At 46.1% G+C, this 27,005-nt stretch overlaps 1 protein-coding gene across 1 annotated transcript; it reads right to left on the minus strand.

The window, feature by feature from the left end:
- Positions 1 to 13,990: 13,990 nt before the first annotated feature.
- On the minus strand, positions 13,991 to 26,835 carry KCNV2 (potassium voltage-gated channel modifier subfamily V member 2). Its single transcript, XM_075597163.1, has 2 exons — positions 25,264 to 26,835; positions 13,991 to 16,491 (listed from the first exon to the last, which is right to left on the minus strand). Exons 1-2 carry the CDS (start codon positions 26,665 to 26,667, stop codon positions 16,210 to 16,212), a joined length of 1,686 nt encoding a protein of 561 aa, XP_075453278.1. The 5' UTR covers positions 26,668 to 26,835; the 3' UTR covers positions 13,991 to 16,209.
- Between the last annotated feature and the right edge of the window lie 170 nt (positions 26,836 to 27,005).

Consider the following 27,005-nt stretch of genomic DNA (forward strand, 5'->3'; position numbering starts at 1 on the left):
CCTGATCTAGGTGATATACCTATCTAAAGGGAGCACGGACGAGATGATCGGCTGAATGTACACATTGTGGAGGGCAGCTATGCCCACCGTGACAATAAAGATGGAGCTCATCAGAGAAACCCCTGTGTGTGAGAGTCCAATGATTACACAGGAGGTTACACCACCGAGGAGTTCCTCGTCAGGATCATCCCCATGCGGACGCAGGGGCCCTGGTGAGGTGGAGGCGCTGCACTGGAACTAGGTGAGACTCAGCACACTACCTCAGCTGCCTGTCTGACGGGTCCTCCCCACACACCATCATGCGGGAGACTCAGGAGTCCTGTAGCCAACAGGTGCACCATCAGGCATATCTACACTGTAATGGGGTCCGGTTAGACCACAGGGGCCAATGTGAGATTGGGTGGGTCAGGCCGGGCCAGAAATACCGTTACATGTGGAGGCGAGCTGCTGAGATCAGATCTGTCATCAGGACAGGCTTTTAGCTAGGTCACTTGGAAACAGGGAGAAGTGTCTGCTGCCACTTTGTGCTGCGTAGGGACGGACCTAGGGGTGGTCAGAGGGGCTAACGGGATATTGTCAGTTCGCAGGGACGACCTAGGGGCCTGAAAGGAGTGAGGGGTTTGGAGCCGGGTTATAGCTGACCGAGTCACCTTGAGGCAGTGCTAGTTGGTAGGATGCCAGAAGGGATAGCCTGTTAACTTGGTCAGGAGTCCTGGAGAGGGTCTGCGCTAGGCTGACCAAGACAGGTAGACGCCCCAAGTACTGCATGGCAGAGCCAGAGTACCTAGCCCATTCCAGACACACCGTAGGGAGCACAGACTGGGAGAAAGGAGCCACAGCAGACACTGAGAGAGTGAGCCTAGCCTGAGGTAGTGCAACACTGGGTCACACCTAGATAAGGTACACATGTGGTGGTGCATCTGAAGCTAATCTTTATTGTACCGGTGTGGTGGCTGCCCCGCAGAGTGGAGCCTCATGTACGACAACTGTTATGAGAGAGTGGAGGATCCGCGTGGCGCGGAGAACGTAAAATGGCGGACAGAGGCTGATGGGGAGGGCACCCGTGGCGTGCAACCCACTGAAGAGCAGACTGTCGCCGAGTTGTCATTGACCAGGCTGCTCTGGAGCGGAGCGAAGGCTATGGCTGCCCCGTTTTTATCCTGTATGGGACAGCGAGGGGCCACCCTTGAAGAGTGTGAAGAAATTGTTATAATTGGGGGAGAACCCCGTGAGGAGAGCAAACAGATGGACTTTTTGGGCTCAACAGTCAACCAAAATGGCGGTTCCCGCTTGCTAGGGAAACCGCATGGGACAGTTACAGAAAATGTGGCTGGTGCAGGACTTGCAAAAAGCTGGCCGGGAATGGCGCGAACAGCAGAGCCCCGCCCTGAAGGGGGGCATGGCGCGAAAGCTATGGCTGCGCCGGGATGGACAGTGACTAATTCAGCCCCTGTGCTGAGTCAACCGTTGAGTTTATGGGACCCTCCCCTGATTTCTACCAGGGGGAGTGACTATCAACTATGGCCTGTGGGGATGCACCCACTGGGCCCAGGGACTGATATTCAGACGGCGCCACTACAGAAAGTAGTTCCGGCCGTGGAGGTGATTTGCAAGAAAGAAGGGTACCTTGCGCAAAAAGCTGCTGCAAGGAGAAGGCGGGAACTAGCCGTGGGAAAAGACTCCAGCTCTGAGGAGGAATCTGGCGCGAAAACGCAGACTGCGCCCACCAGGACTGAGAGAGGTGCGGCCTTAATTAAGGGGCATGATATTCCCCTGTGGGACCCGCCCATTATTGCAACCCCTGGGGGCGGGTTCCAGCTCTGTCAGAGAAGGGAGGAGCCGAAACAGGGAGTGGCGGATCCAGCAACTTCCATCAGTCAGTTGCGAGGAACCACTGAGAAGGAGAGACCTGTACAGGAAGTGGCTCCTGTAAAGAGAATGGCCTGCTCCTCCACTGTGGGCACAATGGTCTCTACACAGCCCTACTCAGTGCCCGGCGGGGTGCTAGTAGTGAGGGTGGCCAATACCGAGACGGTGGTTGGGCTATGCCTACAATGCGGGCTGCCCGGAGGCACGGTCAACACGGCGGCCCGTTGCCCTCATTGCGGGACTTTGTACCTGTGGCCTATGCCCACATTCATTCCTATACAGCCTGCTGACCCACCGGTGGACGTGACAAGGCGCTCCGCCGAGTCCCCGGGCGCGCTATGGCTCAACCGCGCGAGTCCCGGAAACAAGGGACTGGAGCCGGTCAAGTCGGCTGGGTCACTGGCGATTGAGGCGGCTGAATCAACCCCCGCGTTCGGGGAAAAGAGACTGTCACCCCGCCCGGAGACCCCTAAGTCCGGGCGAGGGGATTACTCAGATGAGGACCTCCGTGAGCTGGCGGTGGTAAAAGCGGAGCTGAAAAGGCATACCGGGAGAACGACACCCCGTGGGGTGAGTGGCAGGACGTCCCCCGCAGATCGGCGATCCGACCGACGGAGTCCCGCCATCCCAGGACCTGGCGGAGATGGGAGAGAGACGCCTACACCCCTGCGGACGGGTAAGCCAAGCAGCCCTATTACTTACTTGGTTGCAGCAGACGGCGAAGCGCTGGAAGGGCCGCGCCAGGCCCAACGCGCACGTGGAGAAACGGCATCACTTCCGGTGGCGACGGCGGAGCAACCGGATGTCGTCATAGAGGAAGAGATCCCGCATGGGGGTCCCACGCGAGATGGCGACGCTTCCGGTTCCGGGGAGGACGTCACTTCCGGTGGCGACGGCGGAACCCAGGAAGAAAAAGCAGCGACGCTTCGGCGATCGGGGGAAGGTCCCCGATCACTTACAAGGCCCAGAAATTGGAGAGACGATCTCAGGATTGAGGAGGGTGAGACATCATCCTTGGACCAGTCTACGGACAGCCAGGAGCGGGTCGTAACCCCGTGGGGTCCCGTTCCGTGCCCCTATGCCCAAACCCCCGCCATAGTTAATACCCCTACCCCCATCACACGGTCACCGGGTTCACCGCCTAGCCTGGAGTACGTGGACAATTCACCGGGGGGCGAGGGAAGACGGACTGGGGAAAGGCAGCGCAGTGGCGCTACGGAGGGTGATTCACGGGGAGGGGGAGAATTGAGGGTAGCAGATACAGCACCCCAACCGGCAGTAAAGGCTCCGGGGTCCTCGAGGTGGTTCAACTCGCGATCCACAAGGTCGTCAGGGGTATTTTCATTTGACGACGACAGGGAACCAGGACCTAACCCATTTAAGGAGACCCGGTGGTGGGCCCCGTTATTTGAAGGGTACTCCGCGTGGATGGACCGTACTCGGTTCCTCATCCGGCGGGAGGACGTGGTAGATTTCTGGTGGAAAGAGGGAGAGTTTACACCCGAGCAGAGGGACAGGGAATTACAGAAGAGGTGGTTCCAGCTGGAGCGTAGAGACATAGCGCCCATGGGTCCTGACACACTGTCAGATCCAGTCAATCCTGATGAGCCCCTATCATGGGTGTTACCTGGGAGGGCAGGTAATGCTGATCTGACCAGGGTCAGTAGGGCGGAGAGGGCTATAATAGTCAAATATAAAAAATCCCATGGGTTGGAGTATCCCTATGTTCCGGAGCCCCTGATGGATGAAATTGAGGACAATAGGGAAAAGTGGCTCCAAGAGACTATAGAGCTGTATTTAGTCAATAGGGGGAGCGCCATTGTAGGTAAGAAGGCGGAAGAAAGGATAGACACCCTGATGCGAGTGTGGAGCATAGGGAGAAATGTTCACAAACATAGGGTGACCTATATGCCAGAGAGAGGATCGCATAGGCATTACTATGTCACGGTCCTGGATATGGGTAACAGGGAGGTGAGGAAACCCGACCCAGATCACTATTTTTAGGGGGGTACTAACACATCCTGCGGGTCTGTGGCTGCTGGTCGGGGCGGGCTTGGCGGATGACTGTATTCATGTGTGATGTTAATTATGTTTTCCGTTACAGTGCTTCCTGGAAAGAGGTATACAAATTTAGGTCCCAGCGAGGACGATGGGATTCACCAGGGGGAGAATGTAGCGGTCATGTAAAATGCCTACAGTCATCTCTCCTGTTGGCAGTAAGGCCTGGTAAGTGTGGGCATGCCAGCAGTAATTATGGAGGTTTCCCCTCACACCCTGGTGGGGTGCCCTGTGTATGGCTGGGACTGGTCACATGCTCTGACTCCATGGTTAGTGATGTCAGAGGTGTGTCAGCCTCAGAAGCTTACATAAGGCACAGCACTGTGTCTAATAGTTGAGTTGCTAGAAGGTTCTGCTGAGAGGAGGAAGAGTTCAGCTCTTGTCAGAGCTGAGGCAGGAGTTCAGTTTCTATCAGAGTGTCAGTTATGTTATAGTAACTCCATGGGAGGCTGTGTCCAGGGACCTGGCACAGGACAGTGATTCCTGCGGGAATAAGTGAATCCCTGATCTAGGTGATATACCTATCTAAAGGGAGCACGGACGAGATGATCGGCTGAATGTACACATTGTGGAGGGCAGCTATGCCCACCGTGACAATAAAGATGGAGCTGATCAGAGAAACCCCTGTGTGTGAGAGTCCAATGATTACACAGGAGGTTACACCACCGAGGAGTTCCTCGTCAGGATCATCCCCATGCGGACGCAGGGGCCCTGGTGAGGTGGAGGCGCTGCACTGGAACTAGGTGAGACTCAGCACACTACCTCAGCTGCCTGTCTGACGGGTCCTCCCCACACACCATCATGCGGGAGACTCAGGAGTCCTGTAGCCAACAGGTGCACCATCAGGCATATCTACACTGTAATGGGGTCCGGTTAGACCACAGGGGCCAATGTGAGATTGGGTGGGTCAGGCCGGGCCAGAAATACCGTTACACTTATACTCTGGTGTATGTGGTTACTGTATGTTGGTCCTGTGTCAGGGGTATTCTACACTCTAGGATCCTGCACTGGTGGAGGCGCTGTAAGTATGTTCCAGGATACACCCCAGGTTCCCATCAGCGGAGGATCAGGCCTCCTGTGAGCCTGACAGGTACCCAGCACATGTAGTTCCCTTAGACATGGGGAAAGGGGGCTGCACCTCTATAGGGATCCCTACAACATAATTGTGCCCCCCTCCCATCTTGCAAGATATTTATCAGCTTTTTGTTTTACATGTTTAAATAGCATCAATGCTGTTGCTACTGCAACTAGATGAAGGTTCTGAGAATAGGTACAATGAGGGTATGTCAATTAATAAGCTACAACATAGACCCCCAGCAAGTGTGTTTTCTCCTGTTTATTGTAATTCACTGTGTGTACGTCTGTTTCAAAGAAATAAATCACAATTTGTTTTACTTCTTGGTTTTGCTCAGTGACATGATCCCGGTATAAAGGTGTAATTGCCTGGTCTCCCGTGACAACCCCCCTATGTTGTTGCTTATTAATGGACATACCCTCATTGTACCTATTTAGCAAGGACTGTACCTGATGTTATGTTCTGCACCTAAATAAAGACCAGCTGCAGCGCTTGTACCTATTTAGTGCCACTGTGTGTGGGAGGAGAAGAATTCAATATCCTATTACTAAATCTCAGAACCTTCATCTAGTTGCAGTAGCACGGGAGACCAGGCATTGTCACGGGAGACCAGGCATTGTCACGGGAGACCAGGCATTGTCACGGGAGACCAGGCATTGTCACGGGAGACCAGGCATTGTCACGGGAGACCAGGCATTGTCACGGGAGACCAGGCATTGTCACGGGAGACCAGGCATTGTCACGGGAGACCAGGCATTTACACCTTTATACCGGGATCATATCACTGAGCAAAACCAAGAAGTAAAACAAATTGCGATTTATTCCTTTGAAACAGACGTACACACAGTGAATTACAATAAACAGAAGAAAACACACTTGCTGGGGGTCTGGGCTACAAAACTAACCTTTCCTAGTTGCAATAGCACATAGAACAGTCTTTACAAAGTCTTTCAGATGACCGGGACTAAGCCCGAAAAGTCCTGGAACAGAAATCGGCATCCAGTTCCTGACACCACCGCTCTTTCCACTCTGGAGGTGCTGAAATCCCTTGACCAGGAGCGAGTACCAAACGGCCTGGTACTCTTTTCGGCCTGCAGTTCCAGCCGCGACCGCTACGAAGTATTCTGAGAACTTGGCCTCGGAAAGTGGGACTTAGAAAAATTCTCGCCTTGAAATTTCCGAAGCCGGCTCACTGACATCTCTCACCTCACAGAGCATCTTTGAATTTGCCGCTGCTGTTTTGGCCCTTAGAATCTGAGGACCGGATTGGCTGCTGGGTTTCTTATAGTATTTCAGATTCATTCAGGAAATACTACAACCAATCCGATCCTGGGCACTTTACAACCAGCCAATAAGAGGGCTGCCAATCTTCCAAAGCCGGGCAAGCGGTTTCTTCAGGATGCAACGAGGGCATGCGCGAGTTTGTCACCCTAACCACTTGTCATTCAGATGCCACCCACTGGGTTAGGTGCCTCAAAGTCTGGGAAGGCAAATGCTGGCCACGATGGCTGGCATTGTTTCCCGGACGAGGATACTCCACTTAATCATCCTGCCCAAATGGCTTTAACACCTCTGGCAGCATCTGTGACTTTGAAGTACGGACCTAGGGCAGACTCAGTGGCACCACAAATTGGTAGCCCACAGGCCACCCTCAGAGAACCATCTTTGAAAGTCCCAGCTTATAAGTATAATTCATTTACAAACATTGCAGTTTAATAAAAATATACTTTTACACTTTTTACTTTGCCTACGTCTTTTGGGCTATGAGGGGTAGAATGGGACTAAATACTTTTATTCCCACCAGCCATATCCCTCATCCACTGTAAACCTGAGTTAGACTGTAAAAACCTTATAGCCACATTGGCTATTAAACAGTTTATGAAACATAAAAAATATTTCCCATTTTTCTTCTAAGTCCTGAAGTGAAATGAAAAGATGCTTAGCTGCAATCCCAGAGCTGGAGCTCCTTCCCTTAAGGAAACCTAATTTTCTCTCTTTCCTTTACTGAAACTTGGACTTAGGTTTCATAAAACCTCTCACAACTTAGTACATAGTTGGTAAAACCCCCAGAAGCTCAATACTGATTCTGGGGTACCTGGGCATATACTGGAGTCCCCTTAAAAACCTAGGGACCCTTGACTGTACCCAGGATACACAAATCCCTATGCCCCCTTTTACCTTTCTGGTCTGTGCTGAAGCAGGGAAACCTGGCGGTGAGTCGCGTAACTGTTTTCAAAGGAGGATTTTGACTGGAGTGATGTGTCTATATGTCCCCTGATTCCTGGATACATTCTTGGGGTAGACAGCAACTCTGGACCCCTCCTACCTAAACACACTCTGACAACACGTTTACCGCAAACAACCCCCTTGAAACTCATAGCCTGAGAATCTCCACTGATTTGCACTCCTGGAAAGGTAAAACACAAATTCTTTATTGCCATACAATTACATTCATTGCAGGTACAATACCCAGGTTGAAGAGCTGACACTCTAAAACCTGAAACGGGGCTCAGAGGTAACCAGTCGGGCATAATACCTTAATTTATGGCCTGGTTACCCCTTCACCGTCACAGGGGTTTAACGATGAATTCCCGCATAGACCATCAACTGATCAGACGTTTAATTCCCAGAAAAGAGACTTAACCTTGCACACTATAAAACTCTTAATAAAGAAACATAAATAATCAAATTCTTCAGCTGGTCTCCCACTCACAGCCCTTAAATCACAGGGAATGGCATAGTGAGAAAGGGAATCAAAATGTGAGCAATATAAATAACTTAGTATTGCTTCTGTCTTGGTCTTTCGTGTGCTGCTATAATCCCCAGTTGCTCCTCATAAAGGATTCTTCTAATCAATTATCCAGTTGAATGAAATGAACGTGAATAACTGCTCAACAAGATCAAACTGATGCCAGTTTACTGACCTAAATCTGCATGGCTCTATATGGGATGCACCCATATGTATTATATATATATATATATATATATATATATATATATATACCCATATGTATTATATATATATTATATATATATAGACCAAAAAAACAGAAAACAATGAAGTAGCGCCTCTAACATACCCTGAACAAAAGCTAATATATTGAAAAACTAATTAACCCTACCATGAATGTGTCTAGTGGGGCGGTGTGATGATGGCTAATAACAATACTAAGAACCTGTGATCTCAAAGAAGATAAGGTAAAATAAAAATTAATTAAACACATTGTTATTTAATAAAGATGAAAAATATAAATGATTATAATAAAAAATATAAAAAATGTAAGAATACACTAAATAAAAAATTCTTTAAAAAATGAATGAAAAAAAAAAACCTTTAAGAACCTCTGAAAAAACAAAGTCCTGTTCCAATGTCAATAACATCCAAGTGTTTGCAGCCCGTTTCAAAGGGATCTCCAATCCCTGACCAAATCTGTGAAAAAGAAGAAAAAAACAGGCGCACACCTAGTGCATTAACGTAATAACATATAGTTTATGGAACATAAAATCAAGCAAATGCCCACTCACAAAAGTACTGTAATAAAAAGCATGTATGAGATTGGCTCTCATGTGCCAGCAACGCGGTCCTCCCCGTCTGGCTCGAGGCAGCTGCATCCTCCCATGGCCCTCCTTCGTGTGACCGGATAGCCGGAAATGGAGTCCCTCCAGTTAGGTGTTCTGTATAAGGAGTCCCTCCGGGAACCAACAGTTAGAAAGTATGCCGATAGCGATATCACGGGAGACACAGGAACCAACGTATCACTTCCAGTAGTACCAGAGATCATGGGCAAATGACGGCCTCAATCAGACCACGCCCTACTCGTTTCGTCATCGATGATGACTTTATCAGGGGATACCCACTAGACGCCCCTTCACAGTATTTATAGGGAGGTATTTGCATACATTAATTAATCAGTTAAACAATCAATTCACAATTAACCATTAACAATTATAATCACATAGTGTTATGAGGACCCAATTGAGCTATTAGAGAATAAGTCCAAAATAGGACATAAGGGGATATTGCATGCAATTGGAATTAAATAAATAAAAAACTTTTATCAATAAGTGAACTATTCTTTATATATGATTAGCCATCAATTAATTAGACAACTATTATTCCGAATCGCAAACAAGGAAAAGAGAATTTAAAAAGGAATAGATGTACAGATTCAATGTATATCGTAGACCTCAATTGGTAACCAAAATCTAAATGACATCAGTTTTTACTGTTTAAATGGACCCGTAACTTTTCAGAATCTGGAGAAGAAAAATATTTATAACTATACAAACACTATAATAGTATATTTAAATCAATAGTATTGGCCACATCCCCTATAATTGAACCATAGTTTCTATCCTATAAAGTACACATATTGAACATACCAAGTGTCACACGACCAGACATCAGTGTGAGTTCCAGGTTTAATGACTCCAATGGGGAGTCAGAGGAGCAGCAGCAGATGAATTTGAGGCAAGAACGGAAGAAAAACATGACTTGCTTGTGTAGTATATTGCACAAATGATGTAAATGTGTGTATATTGAATAAAAAGATTATGTGTTAATGAATTTAAACTATATGTGTGAAAAATATAACTAGTGAGTGTGTTACCATAATTGTGGTATGAAAACATATATTGTGTGTGACTCATATAACTATAATAATAAATATAAAGATCATTTAGATGTGTGGTGTGTATAAATGATATGTGTAATGTGAATTTGATTAATAAATATTAAATCATAATAAGGAAGAGATATGTGTTTGATGTCTATTGTGTAAAACTAAATGTGTAATGAATGTAAATACTACATGTTTGAAATGAAAATAATACAATATAGACCATTTGTGAACAAAATCCAGATACACCAATATAGATGATAATAAACATCCTATGGATAGACCAACAATGTCATTTTAATATTTCAATAATAAAATTAATTTTGTTTAATATGGTCATATGTCTGGTCATTGAGGGTCACTGTTTATGTATATATATACACCATGTGTTTATGCATTTTCCAAAATTAATTTTATTATTGAAATATATATCATACAGTAGCTTTCACACATAGCTTCTCCATTTTGGCTTTATTTTTGTTAAATAAATCATGACACAGTGTAATATGTAATGTGTTGTTGTTCATCTGAGGTTGTATTTACCTAATTTTAAGACCTGCTAAGGAACAGATGATTGTTATTATGTCCTGATATGTAAAACCATAGAATTCAAATAGGGTGTACTTTCTTTTTCCCACAGAATATATACGCAAATCCAGAAATGCACAACGTGGAAGAAGGTCCCGTTCAGAGGACCGAAACATCGGTTGGTTGCAGTGCTGGTATGTTTTAATACATATGCTTTTGGAATAACTCGGTGTGCTGTCTCTCTTTGCCAGTGTCAAACCTGGTGATTTTGGAATATATATATATATATATATATATATATATATATATATATATTTCTCCCACCCCCCCCCCCACTCCCTATGGGAGATTTGCCCTGCTACCGGTGTATGGTGGTGGGCTTTACCTGTTGGTTCATAGGAGGGCTGAGGTGCCGCTAATGTGTTGGGACAACAGGACAGGCTTTTGATGTAGATGCTTCAGTTCAGTCTCTGCAGTGCTAGCACCTCCATCGACCACAGGCTCCAGGAGTGCTGGAGGCAGTCCCTATGGTAGAATCCTACCATCCTCTCCCTGATTGACTGCAACCCAGGCCAGAGTATATTGAACAGAAGTCTATTTATTGAGCATCCACTGCGTACAGATTAATCATACAGCGAATACTTATTTCTTAATCTCAGACCTCTGGATGGTCCCTGTGGCAAATCTTGCTTTGGGCCTTGACACAGTCCCCTACTGGGACTGACCACATAGTCCTACCCCGTAGGGCGAGACACATAGAGTACTTACTCCATGACTAGAGTACTCAGGACTGACTAACTTTAGTGCCTCTTCCTTAGTGCAGAAGGGGAGGGTATAAGGTCTGCACCCATGATTGGGCAACACACAGACCAAGTCCCATCTCCACTCCTGCCACTCAAGGAAGCTGCATGGGGAGGGGTAAACCCAGATGGGCCTAACACTGCCTGCATCTACAGGACTTACGTGTTAAGGAGGGCAGAGGAGTAGCCAGAACCAGCCATGGCTACACCCTCCCTCTGGTGAATCCAATGGCCCCCACTTGGAACCAATTTAGTAGGACCATCCTTCAGCACAGGACCTGTAATATAACAAACACGTTACATAACACATTAGTTACTAACAATGCAGTACATTAACACTGATAGTATGAATTCATACGCTGCCTACAGCGATGAAAAAGAACACCTGAACCACTTCCAATGGGAAGAAATCTATAGATTTACTTATAAAACTTAGGTTGAGGCTTTTTAAGTAAACGCCCATCGAAATCCGTGGCCCAGATGAAATGTGTCCTTAGGGGACTACTCTCGTGACGAAGTTCTATACGATCTTTGTGTAGCCCCTTTACCCCCACCCTAAGTGAGATAAGGTCTGCTACTCCATATTTGCGGTGGTGTGGTGCGTACATGTGAGGTAACAGGAGGGCTGAGCACTTCCGCGGTGATGTGGGGAATAATCAGGACAGGTTCACAGGGTACCTTTGTTCATTGGTTGCAGCACCTCCAGTCAGCTTGGATCATCTGGATAGTAGTAGGATGGCCCTGACTAACACCTTTCTTTAGCCCAAGACAGGGAATCCCTCTGATAGAGGTTTCCAAGGTATTTATTGCATGTTCAGGATCTTACAGCAGTGCATATCTTTCCTGGCTTCCCCTAGTGAAGGTATTACTGATAAGGCTTGAGTCCCATACCAGGCTTCTGCATGGTGCTCCTCCTAGTGAGACCCAGGGTAGCTGGTACTCACTCCACAGGGTGAGGAAAGAGACACACCCACTTTTGGGAAAGTGCCAGTATTTATACCCTTGCGTTGTGCTTGTAACCCTGCACTATAACAGAGCAGGTCTGGATACTGACAGGCCATCACATCCAGCATGTGACCCAACCAGAATCCACCCCTCAGGGTGACACTTTCTGGCTGTTGCTAGGCCCGCCCTTGGATACTTCAAATGTATCTAAGGCTGCAATAGCACACAAGGACTTTCTGAAGGAATTAACCCATCCACTGTCTGCACCTAACAGGACTTACACTGGTAGGGCCCAGGAAAATAAGTAGCGGACAGAGGCTAGGCTACATTTGTATATACTGCGGCCCACTCTCCATTCCCTCATGATCTCACATATCTTGGATTCGGTGCAAAACTCGTGGTGGCTGGTTTTGGATTGAAGGTAGTCCAGCACTGCCTGCTGTAGCCAAATGGGCCTATTGTCCTCTATCTCTTGCATAATTGGCTCCGGTACATAAGGGACATAATTTGAGACAACGAAGACCCTCTAAAAGATGTGAATGAACATTGAGAGCCCACAACAGGAATCCTGCTAGAGGCAAGTATTTCCCCCTCTGAATCTGCATCTGACAGGCTCTTAAAATCCCCAAAGTCCCAGTCTCTCAAATCAGTAGAAAATGCAGGGAATTTACTACAGCCTCCCCTCCTTGGAGAAGCATTTTTTGGGTCAACAGCTGCAGAAAAAGCACCAGCAGCGCGGGCTGATGGTATAGGCCTGAGAGCAATGTCCTGAATAGGACAGGCCTTAGCATGGACACAGGTGGTGGGGGCCTGCGGTATAGGCCTGACACTGTCCTGCACAAGTCCCGGGGATTTGGGCCTACCATGGCCCACTGGTGTTGGTAAAGGGGTGGTATCAGTGGCCACAGGGATCCTGCGACCCCTTCCCTTAGGTCGGGCCAAGTACCTTTGTTGGTCAGCTGGGGACAAAGAGGTACTCACAGAGATTGTTTCCGCCCTGCATCTATCAGTCCCGCCAGTCGCTGTACTGATTACGTCATCTAGGTAGTGAAGCTGGTCCTGCAACGGAAGTTGGTCTGCATCTGGCGCCTCCGGATGTGCATCCTCGCTCCTCAAGTCGAACAAGGCACCGCCCGGTACCTCATCGGCGTAGGCCGCAGCAGGAGCCTGGAGGGAGTAAGGGGGTGGTGCCTCACCGCTCCGATGGTCGGATTCACCACGGTCATGTCCTCATTGTCGTAGGGATCCGCCTCTGCCGTGGTATTCTTCTGGGGCTCCGGACGCACCAGCGCCTTCCTGGAGGACATCTGGAGATCCAGACTCCGCCGACAATCTGCTCTCCTGGGAGGTGGTATTTCTTCCACAGGATTGCTTGATATTGATTCAGTCGGGTGCAGCACTATAGACTCCCAGCTGCTTGCGTCATCCTCAGATGAGGGCAGGGATACTTCCTCAGGGGAACGGCGTCGGGGTGACCCGCATTCCCCGGGGGCTAGTGGCACAGAGCTCTCCCGCTCCCACACCACCAGGGTAAGCGCACCTGACTCTACTTGGGCAGTCCGGTTACCCCGCTGGTCTGTTGGTGAGGGTCCCGGTCCTGGAACCGACTCTGACATCGCTGTTCGCACTGGCTCTGGGCCATTCGGGGCCCCAGGAGCATTGATTAGGATGCACGGGCCCACGGTTGTGTCCGCGATGTTGAGGTCTGTAGAGGCTGCACTTATGGGGGGTGGCGGCCCGGTCTTCAGGCAGGATAGTGTCGGTTGGCATGGGACTCGCAGGCCGCATGTAGTAGGCCCCGCACTACGGATACATGGGGGACAATTAGGGGCCCATGCAGAATATTTACTAAAGTTTTCAGGCGATGCAGAGGAAAGCAAACAGACGTCCAAGGCTCCAGATTTATCAAAATAAAAATTCCATTGTTTTCAAGGGTATTTCTTTTTTTAAATAAATATGATGCTGTTTTTTGCACTGGTGTTCCCCAGGTTTGCAGCCAGGAGATAAATAGACGCCTTCATATCAACACAATGTTTTCAATTTATATTTGCGTCTTGGATTGTTGTGCAGAAAAGACGCACTCGCCTTCCAAAATGGTAAACTTAAATTTTTTTATTAATCATTTTGCAACGTTAATGGAGGTGTGGGGGGTATATACAAAAGATAAAGGAGTGGGGTACATCCATTCATCGATTTGGGTACAATCACAGGGGGAGGGAGGGAAGGCAGGGGAGGAGGGAGGGAATAGAGCATTTGTACATATACAATATATTACACATCAGTTTTAACATAGTATACATCACAGTGTCCAGAGTATTTTTAATCTAGGTACGGCGATATACCAGCATGTCGGAACCAAGGATCCCAAGTTACAAAGCTGTAAACATTTATCTGAAACTGTATTGTACGTCATGGTGTTCAATAGCAAGGGAGAAAACCCATTGACATAGCTCCCACATCCCTCATCTATACAACACGTGGAGAGATACCTGGGAAGCAAAATTAAATATGCAAAAACGGGATATGTCCCATGTTTTTCAGGTATCTCTCCACGTGCTGCATACATCAGTATTTTGGGAGGAGTATAAGTTAACGGGTACTCCATTAAACAGGATTCTCCTCTCTCTTGCAAAAGTCCTATTTAAAGGTCTTGCAAAATGTTGCCAATTCCTAATTTCACACATTTTTGCCAAAGAGTAATTTCACATATTTTTTTTTAGCTCTCTGAGGCTTTGGGAAATATTTGCTAACATACAAAAACGTTCAACGATGGCAAAAAATGCTGTGAACACATGTGGGACAGTTTCACACATCTCCAGTGCTGAATTTCATCATACACAAATATACCTAGATATGCATTGTACACTATAATACATATTCACATACCATAGGAGTATACAACATCACTTGAAAACTGTCTTAAAACAGATTTGGTAATGTTTCTCTCATATTTTGATTCATGATTTCTGTATCCATGTTTAAGTACCTGCATCAATTGCGCACCATATTTGTGATGTTTGATACATATAAACACTTAACTATGCGCCTCGGCAAAATATATCCAAGTATGTTTTTATGCCAGGAAAAAGTTGACAGAAAATGTATGTATTTATGTGGGATTGTCTGATGTACCAACAAGAAGATGCTTGATACATATTATTTAATCACGTTTGACAGGCACACAGACATGTCACTCCAACGCAATATGCGCCGATTAACATTGCAACCTATAACATTTGATGATTCACGTGCGCATGACAAAAATGTGGTTTATTACATAGACACAGTTCTAGATTACAAATGTTTGAGTGATATCAGCGCCAAATATTCATGCGCTCCTTGGTGAATACAGATGTAGCAGCCGTTATTGCTCCTGCAGACACGTTGTATTGGGACATACACACCGCGCTAGTGGGAGCAACTGCTATTCTAAATCATTAGCCGCGTGTGAAAAAGGGAAAGAGCTACCGAGTGCCAGCGGGTGCTACAACTCCTGCTACATCTGTAGGTCCTTTCATTTATTTTTAAGCGTGCTTCCCAAATGTTAATGTGTGTATGACAGACTACATTTCACACTACTTTCAGTGCACGCGCTAACTTTTTGTTCCATCAAGTTGGAGTTTTTGACTGTATAGTATTATAGTGTAGTACTGTATTAATAGTATTTTTAGCTCAGACAAATAACCCATGTGTGTGCCTGCATATCTGAGTCTGCTTTATGCACCGCCTTGTCAGATTGTGGTTAAACTGGTGAAAGAGAGTCTTGGTAATAACCTGGCTATATAAGCTGTGCCATACAACAGGGAAATGATCAAGGGAAACATCCGAGTTTAAAATGAGATGTGCTGTGCTTACCTGCTCAGTGTGCACCTATGTATGTGATTACCCAGAATCCTTGCCTGCAGTTAAATTTCTGTATGATGTGACAATAGGGTGAAAGAAGTACATTTTGGGGACCTGTGAAACACATAGTTACACTCATATGTCCCTTGTCTTTTCTGCGCCTGTACGGTGGAGGTTTTTGTCAATACTGCCACTCATAATAATCGTATTGTGTGTAAAATGGAAGTAGTGATCTACTTGATCTTTGATAAAAAATGTTTCATGGGTAACTGGAGCTGCAATGAGCTCTACCATATTGGAGTTTTTTTGACACACCTGAAGATGAGCTATTTGTGCATTGGTCCATAATTGTCTACCTTACATATTATAGACTTTTCCATATTGTACAAGTACTGATTAATTGGCCTTGCAATTTTCAGCATTTCCATTGCCTATACACCCTTCTTCACAGCAGTGGTGCTTGAACCACTCCTTAGTGCCTGTGCCCTGGGAAGTGTTGCATTGACTCTCCTGAACAACACTCGGACATCTTCTTCATGGCTCTCCCCGTCAAGTTAACTTTTCCTCTCTTCTTCCGTATGGTCGTATATTCGTAAGACTTCAGTTTGCTGTAATAATCTGAAAACTTATTATATAGGATGGAGATGGGCATCCCATTTAGAATGATCCCAAAAGCGATGCAGAGGAAAGCAAACAGACGTCCAAGGTGGGTTTCTGGATACGTGTCTCCATACCCTACAGTTGAGATGCTGACCTGCAGATAAATGACAACAGCTCTGTTAATTAGCTATGCAGTGGGGTGTTTGTATCGGTGGTCCCCATTTCATTTCCCAATGTATTTTCTCTTGTTAGAACAGCAGGAGTTTCCTGACCTACTTCCAAACCAAATTCATATGGACGCTTGTCATGCAAGCCACAAAAAGTGACTGTACAAAAAGTTTGTGAAGATTTCACAAAACGTTATGGTTATTCGCTTTAAAGCAGCAGACCAAGCAATATCCTACATGTCTGTTCTGTACAATGAGAAAATACTTGTAGCAATACAAATAAAAAAAACTCTGAATGACACTTTTAATGTTATCATGTAACAAGCATTTTTGTTTCTATAGCAACCAATTACAAAGTCACATCCCCTTCCTCTTCTGAAACAGGCTCTGGTTCACCCCTTTATGAGCCCTGCCCTTTCTATAGCAGTGCACAAATTGTTTCTAGTGACTGCCTGGTCACATGATCTTCCCCACAGAACGTTGCATCTTTGGTCCTAACAGGCATTTAGTGAACCCCCGAGCTGAATTTTCACTGATCGATCACAGGAGAATGGATCGATCGGCAAATTAGCTAATTACTTATCATTGTGTGGATTGTATTGATGCACCTATTAAAGGGGATTTTTTTTTGTTTTTTGAAACGGCAGCTTGGACTGCTGCTTCAAGGTATTTTTCAGTTGCAGAATATGTATTATGCTAAAAGTAGTAGTAGATATGCTTCTGTGTCAAAAACATTAGTTTGGACGTGTATTGTGGTGGAGATTAAAGTGACTATAGCAATAGATATGGAGTATCCCTCCCTCCCTCCCTTTAAAAAAAAACTTACATGTTTGTACTTTCTTTTTTTTTTAAATGGGATACATTTAAAAAAAAAAAAAAAATCATTTTATGTTTCTAGAGCAGGCCTGCACAACTCGTAAAATGAAAAGGGCCGAACTGCTCCAAGGAAAAAAAATTTGGGCCGCACAGGTAAAATCATCCATCAACATCATCATCATCAACATCATCACTTGCACCTCATCATCTCTCCTCCTGCACCTCTCATCATCATTATCCTCATATACCTCCCCCAGCATCTCACATCCTCATTCTTCATCATCATCCTCATATCTCCCCCAGAACCCCTCACTATCAACCTTTGCGATACTCCCCATCTATCTCTCAAACCCCCATCTCTCCCCCTCACCCACACACATAATACTCCCCATCCACATCAAACACACAATAACCCCCTGCACACCATACACATCCCACCCCCCCCCTGCACCTCACATCCCTCTCCCCCCTGCACCTCACATAACTCTCCCCCCTGCACCTCAAATCACCCCATGCACCTCACATCACTCTCCCCCCTGCACCTCACATCACTCTCCCCCCTGCTCCTCACATCACTCTCCCCCCTGCACCTCACATCACTCTCCCCCTGCACCTCACATCACTCTCCCCCCTGCACCTCAAATCACCCCCACGCACCTCAAATCACCCCCCATGCACCTCCAATCACCCCCCTTGCACCTCACATCACTCTCCCCCCTGCACCTCACATCACTCTCCCCCCTGCACCTCAAATCACCCCATGCACCTCACATCACTCTCCCCCCTGCACCTCATCACTCTCCCCCTGCACCTCACATCACTCTCCCCCCTGCACCTCACATCACTCTCCCCCCCTGCACCTCACATCACTCTCCCCCCTGCACCTCACATCACTCTCCCCCCTGCACCTCACATCACTCTCCCCCCCTGCACCTCAAATCACCCCCACGCACCTCAAATCACCCCCCATGCACCTCCAATCACCCCCCTTGCACCTCACATCACTCTCCCCCCTGCACCTCACATCACTCTCCCCCCTGCACCTCAAATCACCCCATGCACCTCACATCACTCTCCCCCCTGCACCTCATCACTCTCCCCCTGCACCTCACATCACTCTCCCCCCTGCACCTCACATCACTCTCCCCCCCTGCAACTCACATCACTCTCCTCCCTGCACCTCACATCACTCTCCCCCCCTGCACCTCACATCACTCTCCCCCCCTGCACCTCACATCACTCTCCCCCCTGCACCTCAAATCACCCCCATGCACCTCAAATCACCCCCCATGCACCTCCAATCACCCCCCTTGCACCTCACATCACTCTCCCCCCTGCACCTCCAATCACCCCCTCCTGCACATCCAATCACCCCCCCTGCACCTCCAATGACCCTCCCCTGAACCTCGAATGACCCTCCCCTGCACCTCCAATGACCCCCCCTGCACATCCAATGACCCCCCTGCACCTCACCCCCCCCTCCCCAGCACCTCACCTTCCCCCCCCTCCACAGCACCTCACCTTCCCCCCCCTCCCCAGCACCTCACCTTCCCCCCCCCCCTCCCCAGCACCTCACCCCCCCCCCTCCAGCACCTCACCCCCCCCCCTCCCCAGCACCTCACCTTGTGGCAGAGCAGGCAGGACAGCACGCACGCAAGCAGCGGGCACAGGAAGTGCCACACGCATAGAGCGTGCAGTCATGAGAGCAGGAGCAGGCTCGAGGGGGAGGAGGAGGGGGAGAGCGGGCTCCCGGGCGCGGTGAAAGCGGACTCGTGGGGGGGAAAGCGGGCTCGGGAGGGAGGAGGACGGGGAAAGCGGACTCGGGAGGGAGGATGATGGGGAAAGCTGCCGTGGGCCGCACAATGAGTGCAGCGGGCCGCATGCGGCCCGCAGGCCGCGTGTTGTGCAGGCCTGTTCTGGAGCAACAATTATTTTTCTAAAAAGGCCCTTTCCAATGTCCAGCAGGGTAAAAATATATTTGAATGAGTAACACTACACCTATATTTATATGCCTACTGTACATCACCTCTACATTGAAGACATGGTTTAGACTCAATAATTGGACTGTATACAAAATACCACCTGTCCTAGCGGATATTATATGGCAAGGACAGGAGGAAAGAAAATATAGTATGCGAAGATGTTCTTTTTTAGGGATATTGCCCACCCCACGCTGGAAGGTGTCTCATGGCATAGCACCCTTATTTAATATGGGCCCATGCACTGGTGGAGTGAAGAAAGTGGAGTAGAAGATCAGTATTCTGTAATGGAGATTTCTGAAGAGGGAGAAGTACTGTGCTATTGAACTTGAAATCCGAGTGTCAGCTTCTACAAACCTTGGGAAAGTTTCTCCCATATTTGCTAAGCAGTGCCTGTGTCATGAGCCACGAAGACACGTTGCAGCCCAATAAAGTGAGTGGGCCACAGGATGCCATCGGACTCCGGAAGGTGTCTTATAGAGTAGCACCACTTGGTAAATATGGGTACTTATCTCCTTATACTGCAGGCAAAACAGATTGTAATCTCTTTGAGACATGGACTTGTGTCTGGAAAAGAATTGGTGTACAGTGCTCCTACAGGGCTATATATCTTAGTCAAAAAGTGTAACGTATTAGGAAAGGAAAATAAAGAATCTAAGGCCAGAAAGAAAGAAAAAAACACAGTGAGTAAAGACATTGACATGTGATCCTTTAGGGCTGTTATATAGTGCGGCCGCGTGCTACGCCATGCGCGCGCACGGCATTTATAGATGGCTGTGGTTAGTCAGCCCTTCTATACAAGGGCCGCGCGCGTGCACGGAAGGGAGCGGGGAGCCGACAGACAGCGGGGAAGAGAAGGAAAATAATCTTTTTGCGCCGCTACCGGCGCTGAATGTATGTATATGTGTGTGTGTATCTACTCGGTAAGGAACCTATCTATATATATATATATATATATATATATATATATATATATGTATACAGTACATGTGTGTATGTATTTGTGTGTCTGGACAAATTTAATAAATATTTTATTTTTACTAGTGTTTTTTTTTTTTTTTTAAATAAAAAATTACACACACACAAAAAGAAAAAAAAAAAGCAATGGTTTAGCAAGAATAGGATAATTTATGGTGAACTGAAAAAATGAAAAATATAAAAATCACACAGTACAAATATAAAAGATATGGGTGAACAGCAATGAAAAACAAAAGTTTTGTCTGCTTGATAGAGGACTAATGCCGTTGTGCCAAGTGAATTGGTATAGTCTTATACGTTAACCTCCAAGTTAGCCTATGGTGTTTGAGAAAAAGATGAAACTCAGCTTGCCAAATGATTGCCGGGTTGTTTCTGCTACTCAGCTAGGGAGCGTCTCCTGGGGTGGTTACCTCAGTCGGCTTGCTCCCTTGCTTCAACGCATACACACACACACACACACATATATATACATACACACACATACAAACACACAGTACCATCACAGCTCACAGCATACACACAAAAAGCATGCTGCACGTGCACGTGCCTTCAAACAGGCACGCGCATGCACGGCCGCACACACTATATAACAGCCCTAAGATAGGATAGTATGTAGTTTAAAGCTGTGTGTACAGTTGTTTGCCAGCTGCTCTCTTTCCCTCAGGTTCATCAGCTCTGCTACGGATTTACACACTCAGACGGTAACTCCCATACCTGTTTTATAAACTGTACATAAGGACAGACTGTAAAGTCTCCTGAATCTGAGTGCGCTTTACATACAGTATATGCGCACGGAAAAGGGCTGGACGAAAAGCATAACAAATATTTCTTGAGCGTAAGATATTTCGGAAAGTGTTTTAGGAAGAAGCAAATCTGGGGTAATTTGTCATGTTAAAGTAAAACCTGTCTGGGGCCACTTGCAGTTTGATTTTAAGCTGTGCTGAGAGCTGTTTTTTTGTGAGAGCTCCAGCAGTAGATTCTAAGCAACAGTGAATAAGAGCAATAGAGGGAGATAATGGATAGAGGTTAATGACCCAGGTGGTGGGATAATGACTTTGCGGTAAAGAGAAGCGGCTGATTATACCCATGTACTGTATCTACGGTGTAATTGCTACCACAGGCCACGTGCACAGTATCCATTGTTGCTTTGTTTTCATGGGTTATTTGCAGTCACCTTAATTGGACACTGGAATAAATAGACATTGATGGTAGAAAAGCACATCTCAAGCTGGTCAGCCCCCTTTTCATTTGACATGTTTTTATAATTATGTGCCGCTTTGAGTAAAGTGTTCAGGCTGCACCATTAGACAAAATGCACAATGTCAAATGGATTATTACAACCTGTCAAAACTGAATTCCACATGCATTTTAATGGAAACCGTTTGAATCTAATAATGACTAGTTGAGACTTACCCAGCAATAAAGGGGTCAATAGTGCAAATGCCAAAGTGACAGAGCAAGTTATTGCAAAATATATGAGGATTGAACTAATTTAGCAAGAAGATATGGTCCACCCATTACCCAGAGATGACAGTCTCCAGGATACCAAAATCTGTTACATTTTACCAAAACTGGCAATTTCTGTTAGTGACTGAGATGCCATTAAAATATACAGTGTGAGGCTGATGATGCTAAAATCTGTGAGACTGACTCAAAATCAGCGAGGGCTGACGTGATTACCAACTTGAGTTAATTATTAGAACCAAAAACTAATGCAAGGGACAATTCCTATTCAGCCAGAAATTAACGGTTCATGATAGTGGATCATGGTGCATGCAGGATAATAGAAGATCAGAAACAGGGGAAAACAAGCTCTGCAATTGATGCACTCGTGATCATTGTAAATGATTGAATTAAAAGTAATATCTTTTAATAAGTATGGGTATAGTCTGCAAGCAGTGGACTCGCAGACTATATTCCAGCCTTTCTTTTAAACATAATATCTGGTTGTTGATTTGAGTCAGGGCTTGGAATGGGCACTCTGCTAACTAGTGTAGCCGTTCACTCGCAGAATCTCTAATCTGGAGTGACAGTTAAATGAATTCTTTATACTATTAGGACACTTACTAAATAACATGTCCCTTTGCTACAATTATAGCTATACATTCTTGTTATATAAAGTGCTTCTATGGGGTTATTAACTACTCACTATCCCTGAAGCAGTGCACTATTAACCTTTTAACTACTCTTAAGTGAACATAGGAGGTATATTTTTTATCAAACTTATCCTCCTCCCTGACTTCACTGACTGCTCACACAGAGAGAGTAGGATTTTTGCTACAGGTTACCCCCTACCTACGTTAGTAGCTGTCCAAGGTCTGTATACCAAGGGTTACTATTGTCAAATTAACCATCTTGACCTACTGGCTTCTTTAACTCTATCAACATTATTCTCTATAGTCTATAGGAGACTTGGTAATCTGCTACAATCTTGTGGCTATATTTATTGATCTTATTAGGTGTCACTTACCTTAGTGAACATTAGTATAGTACTATATAGCCCACTAGCTTAGGTTTCCATTGCCCAATTATTTATTGTAATTGGCAGGACTGGCTGCGGATCCATTTTAATCTATTAATGTTGTATATATTGTTAGTTGTTTACCAATTCAGTTCCACTTCACCTTACTGGATTTTTTTAAATGACATACTTATTAAAGATAGTACTTTTAATTCATTAATTTACACTGATCACAGGTGCATCAATTTCAGAGCTTGTTTTTCCCTGTTCCTGACCTACTACTATCCTGCATGCACCTTGATCCAGTATCATTAACTTCTCATTTCTGGCTGAGCAGGAGTTGTCCTTTGCATTAGTTTTTGAATCTAATAATTAGCTCAAGTTGATAATCACTTGTCTTTTCTCACACATTGTTTGTGACTCTCACTGTGAGTCAGTCTCACTGATTTTAGCATCATCAGACTCACACTGTACATGTTAATGGAGTCTCAGTCACTAACAGAAATGGACAGTTTTGGTGAAATGTAACAGATGTTGGTATCCTGGAGACAGCTATCTCTGGCAAATAGATGGACCATATCTTCTTGCAAAATTAGTGAAATAAATGCTCATATATATTGCAATAACTTGCTCTGTCACTTTGGCATTTGCACTATTGACCCCTTTATTGCTGGGAAAGTCTCAAATAGTCATCTTGCATCTTTGAGCGTTTAAGATATTTGAAGGGACAATCCCTCTTAAGACTAAAGTATTATTGGAAGGGACATTTTTAAAGGGGTTACATCTGGGTGATTGAGTCCTTTTCTTAACCAAACTCGGACACCTATAATTAGTTTCATTTTAAGTTACTTTGTAAACATGATGATCTCAGACCTGAGAGTTGTTTGATTTCCTCTGCCTACTTCCTTTGTGTGATGTCACTGTGTTCAACAAGAGTTTGCACAGACAAAACTCCCTCTGTTCTCCCTATTGTATTAGCTCTCCGATAAGGACAGGATAGGAAAGGGTAACACACATTTGCATTGCCGATGCATTGTAAGGAACCCCAACTCTCTCTAATCGTGTGTCTGAGATCAGATGCATTGTAAGAAACCCCAACCCTCTCTAATTGATTGCTATTTAAAGGCAATTGTGGCAGCAAAAACATAACACAAGTAGTCAGTTTCATGTTCATTCCTAGATACTGAATATCGTCAGTTTAAATACTGTGACATTTTAGAGACTGGTAAAAGCTTGGGAATCCAATGTGGGATGTATGTATACCTGAAGGTTTTGTATCCTTATTATACACAGCATAAAAGAGTGTTTACAAATCTACGTAAGTACCAGCACTCACTGTCTAATAGCTAAATGATGAAAACAGTTGTAATGCAGAATAAACATTTAATAATAAAATAAGAAAAGAGTGTTTGTGCCATTTTCTTAATCAACCATAACCTTATTTTCGTGTCTGGTCTAGGAACTTTTAAAGCAAATTTGCTTAGGTTCATTTACATTCTCTGTAAAGCTTATTCTGTGGCAAGGCAGAAATAACAAATGAAAGAAAATGGGGGGAAAATAATGATCAAAATATAAAACATCAGAAAAATAAAATTATCCTTTATCTCTCCAAAATATATTTTTTGGTGTAACAATCTACTTCTTTTATTACCCTATTTCCTCGATTCTAAGACGCACCTTTTTTCCGATTTTCACATGTTTGAAATCGGGGTGCGTCTTAGAATCGATGTATTAAAAAAATTAAAAGAAAAAAAAAAGTGCCTACAGTACTAACCCCCTATTTCACTTACCATGTTTCAGGAGAGGTCCCATATCAGCAGAGGACGAAGCTGGCGGCGGCAGAAGAGGTCCCACGTCTGCAGATGGTTGAAGATGGACAGCGGTGGGAGTGCGGTAGCGGCAGGAAAGGTGCCAAGTCTGCAGGTGAATGAAGATAAGACTGCGGGCGTGCATGCCGTGGCAGCGTGGCAGGAGATCATAATAGCAGGAGAGTTGAGAAAAGCAGCATAGGGGAACGACTGGGGAGGTGCAATCTGTAACACCGGAAGTTGACCAGTGTCTGACTTCCGGTTACAGTGCGCTTCTCCCCAGTCGTTCCCCTATGCCGCTCTGCTCCTGCTCAGCTCTGCTGCTATTATGATCTCCTGCCGCCACCGCACACCCGCTGTCTTATCTTCATTCACCTGCAGACTTGAGACCTGTCCTGCCACCGCACACTGTCCATCTTCAACCATCTGCTGACGTGGGACCTCTCCTGCCACCACCGCCCGCTTCATCCTCCGCTGACATGGGACCTCTCCTGAAACATGGTAAGTGAAAAAGTAATTTTCCTTGATTTTAAGGGCCAAATAGAGGGTGCGTCTTACAATCGATGGCGTCTTACAATCGAGGAAATACGATAGATAGATACATGGTTAGCATGTGGATATCATTGTAACTGATCTGTAGGTGTGCAGAATAGGTAGCAAATCAAGTAAAATATGTTGCATTAATATACACTTAGGGGAAACTAAGCCAACACTTACAGCTGCCCACCACCAGGCATGGGGAATGCTGGTAAAGTTGGTGCCAGTGACGTCATGCTCGACTGTGTAGACCATGGCAGAAAAGGAGAAAATGCCCATGGCGATGAAGAGAAGAAGGCACCCTACTTGCTGGTAGCACTGGCGGAGGGTGAATCCAAAGGCCCTAAGCCCTGTGGAGTGACGCGCCAACTTCAAGATTCGGAAGATGCGCATGAGCCTCATGATCCTCAGCACTTGCCCGACTTTTCCGACCCGTCCCACAGCCTCAATCTCTTGATCATGGATGGACCCTGTTCCCCTCTGGTTCTCATCAGCAAACCTCTCGAGAAGCAGTTGGAGGTAGAGCGGTAAGATGGCAATCATGTCGACGGCATTGAGGACACTGCGCAAAAAGTGGCGTGGGACCGGGGTGGAGATGAGGCGTAGCAGGTACTCCAGAGTGAAGAAGGCAATACACACAGTTTCCACATGATCCAGATAGGGCCTTCCACTGGGGAGCCCTGAAGCATTTTTGTACTGCATGTCTTCTACTGTGTTAAGTGTCATGGCCACTACTGATATGAGGACGAAGAAACTTGATGCCACTGCCATGGCCTTGGCTGTGACCGAGGAGAAAGGTTTCTCCATCAGGTTCCAGATGCAACGTCGCAGGTGCCCATAGCGCATCCCCCGGAAAAGCTCCTCATTCTCCTCTGTCTCCATCTCGGCCCTTAGCTCTCGCTGTATCTTCAGCTGTTCATTCAGCTCATCCTGCCTCTCTTCGAAGGAAATGCGGCAGCAGCGGGGAGTGTGCTTTATTCTTACTCCCCAATAGTTGATCTCTTCCAAGAAGCTGCGGGCGCACAACTCATCCCTCACCCACAACACCCCAGTACGGTAGAAGTTGTAGATGTGATGGAACATAGCTGGATCCCGGTCAAAGAAGTAGACATCCTCCAGTGGATTGTAATCATCACACAGGTCTAATTTGCGCTGACGGTCAGTGTACGTAGCCAACCGACCTATGCGAGTCTTGGGGTGGCTGGCTGCTACCATGTAGGAAATGTGGTAGCTGGTTCCCCCCACATTGATGTGCAATGAGTCTTTCCGTGGATTGTTAAAATAGGATGGGGAGAACAGGTGGCTGTCTTGTTCCTCCTCAAAGTGCCCACGGTCCTGCTGTGCTGCAAGACATTGCTTTTTCCATCCATCCAGCCTTTTTTCTTCTTTTTCTGCCCACTTCTGTTCCTCTACATCACCATCATCTTCTTCAATGTAGTAAATGTAGTTGGTTTCTGAGTTCCACTGGAAACTGGAGTCTCTACCCAGCCGCATTCTGTCCTCATTTACCCCACGGGGTCCCCCTGATGCATCCCTGTAATAGGACAAGGGGGATGGTTTGTTCCTTTGTTTAAACTTCAGCATGTCTCGACAGAATATTTACTCCAAGCAAGAAAAGTTAGGAAGTATGAGAATCCTGGGATGCAGGTAAAACAGAATGAGCAGCACCCATCCCCAGAATTAATCAAGGGTCTGATTTTTGTTCACCACAGCTCGTGTTTGCCAACCAGTACACAAAACAATAGCACTGCCCTTTCTACTGTATATGTCACTAACTTCTTTAAGTCCTGCTGACAAAGAAGATCTTAGTACTTAAGAAGGGATTTTATGGCTATTATCCCATTCAGCCTGAAACCCATTGCAGTCTGTGACACTCCAAATAAATGCAGTACACTATTGCATTGTGGAAAGGCCTTGGAAAG

The sequence above is a fragment of the Ascaphus truei genome, chromosome 1, assembly GCF_040206685.1.
Source record: "Ascaphus truei isolate aAscTru1 chromosome 1, aAscTru1.hap1, whole genome shotgun sequence".
Taxonomy (NCBI): Eukaryota; Metazoa; Chordata; class Amphibia; order Anura; family Ascaphidae; genus Ascaphus; species Ascaphus truei.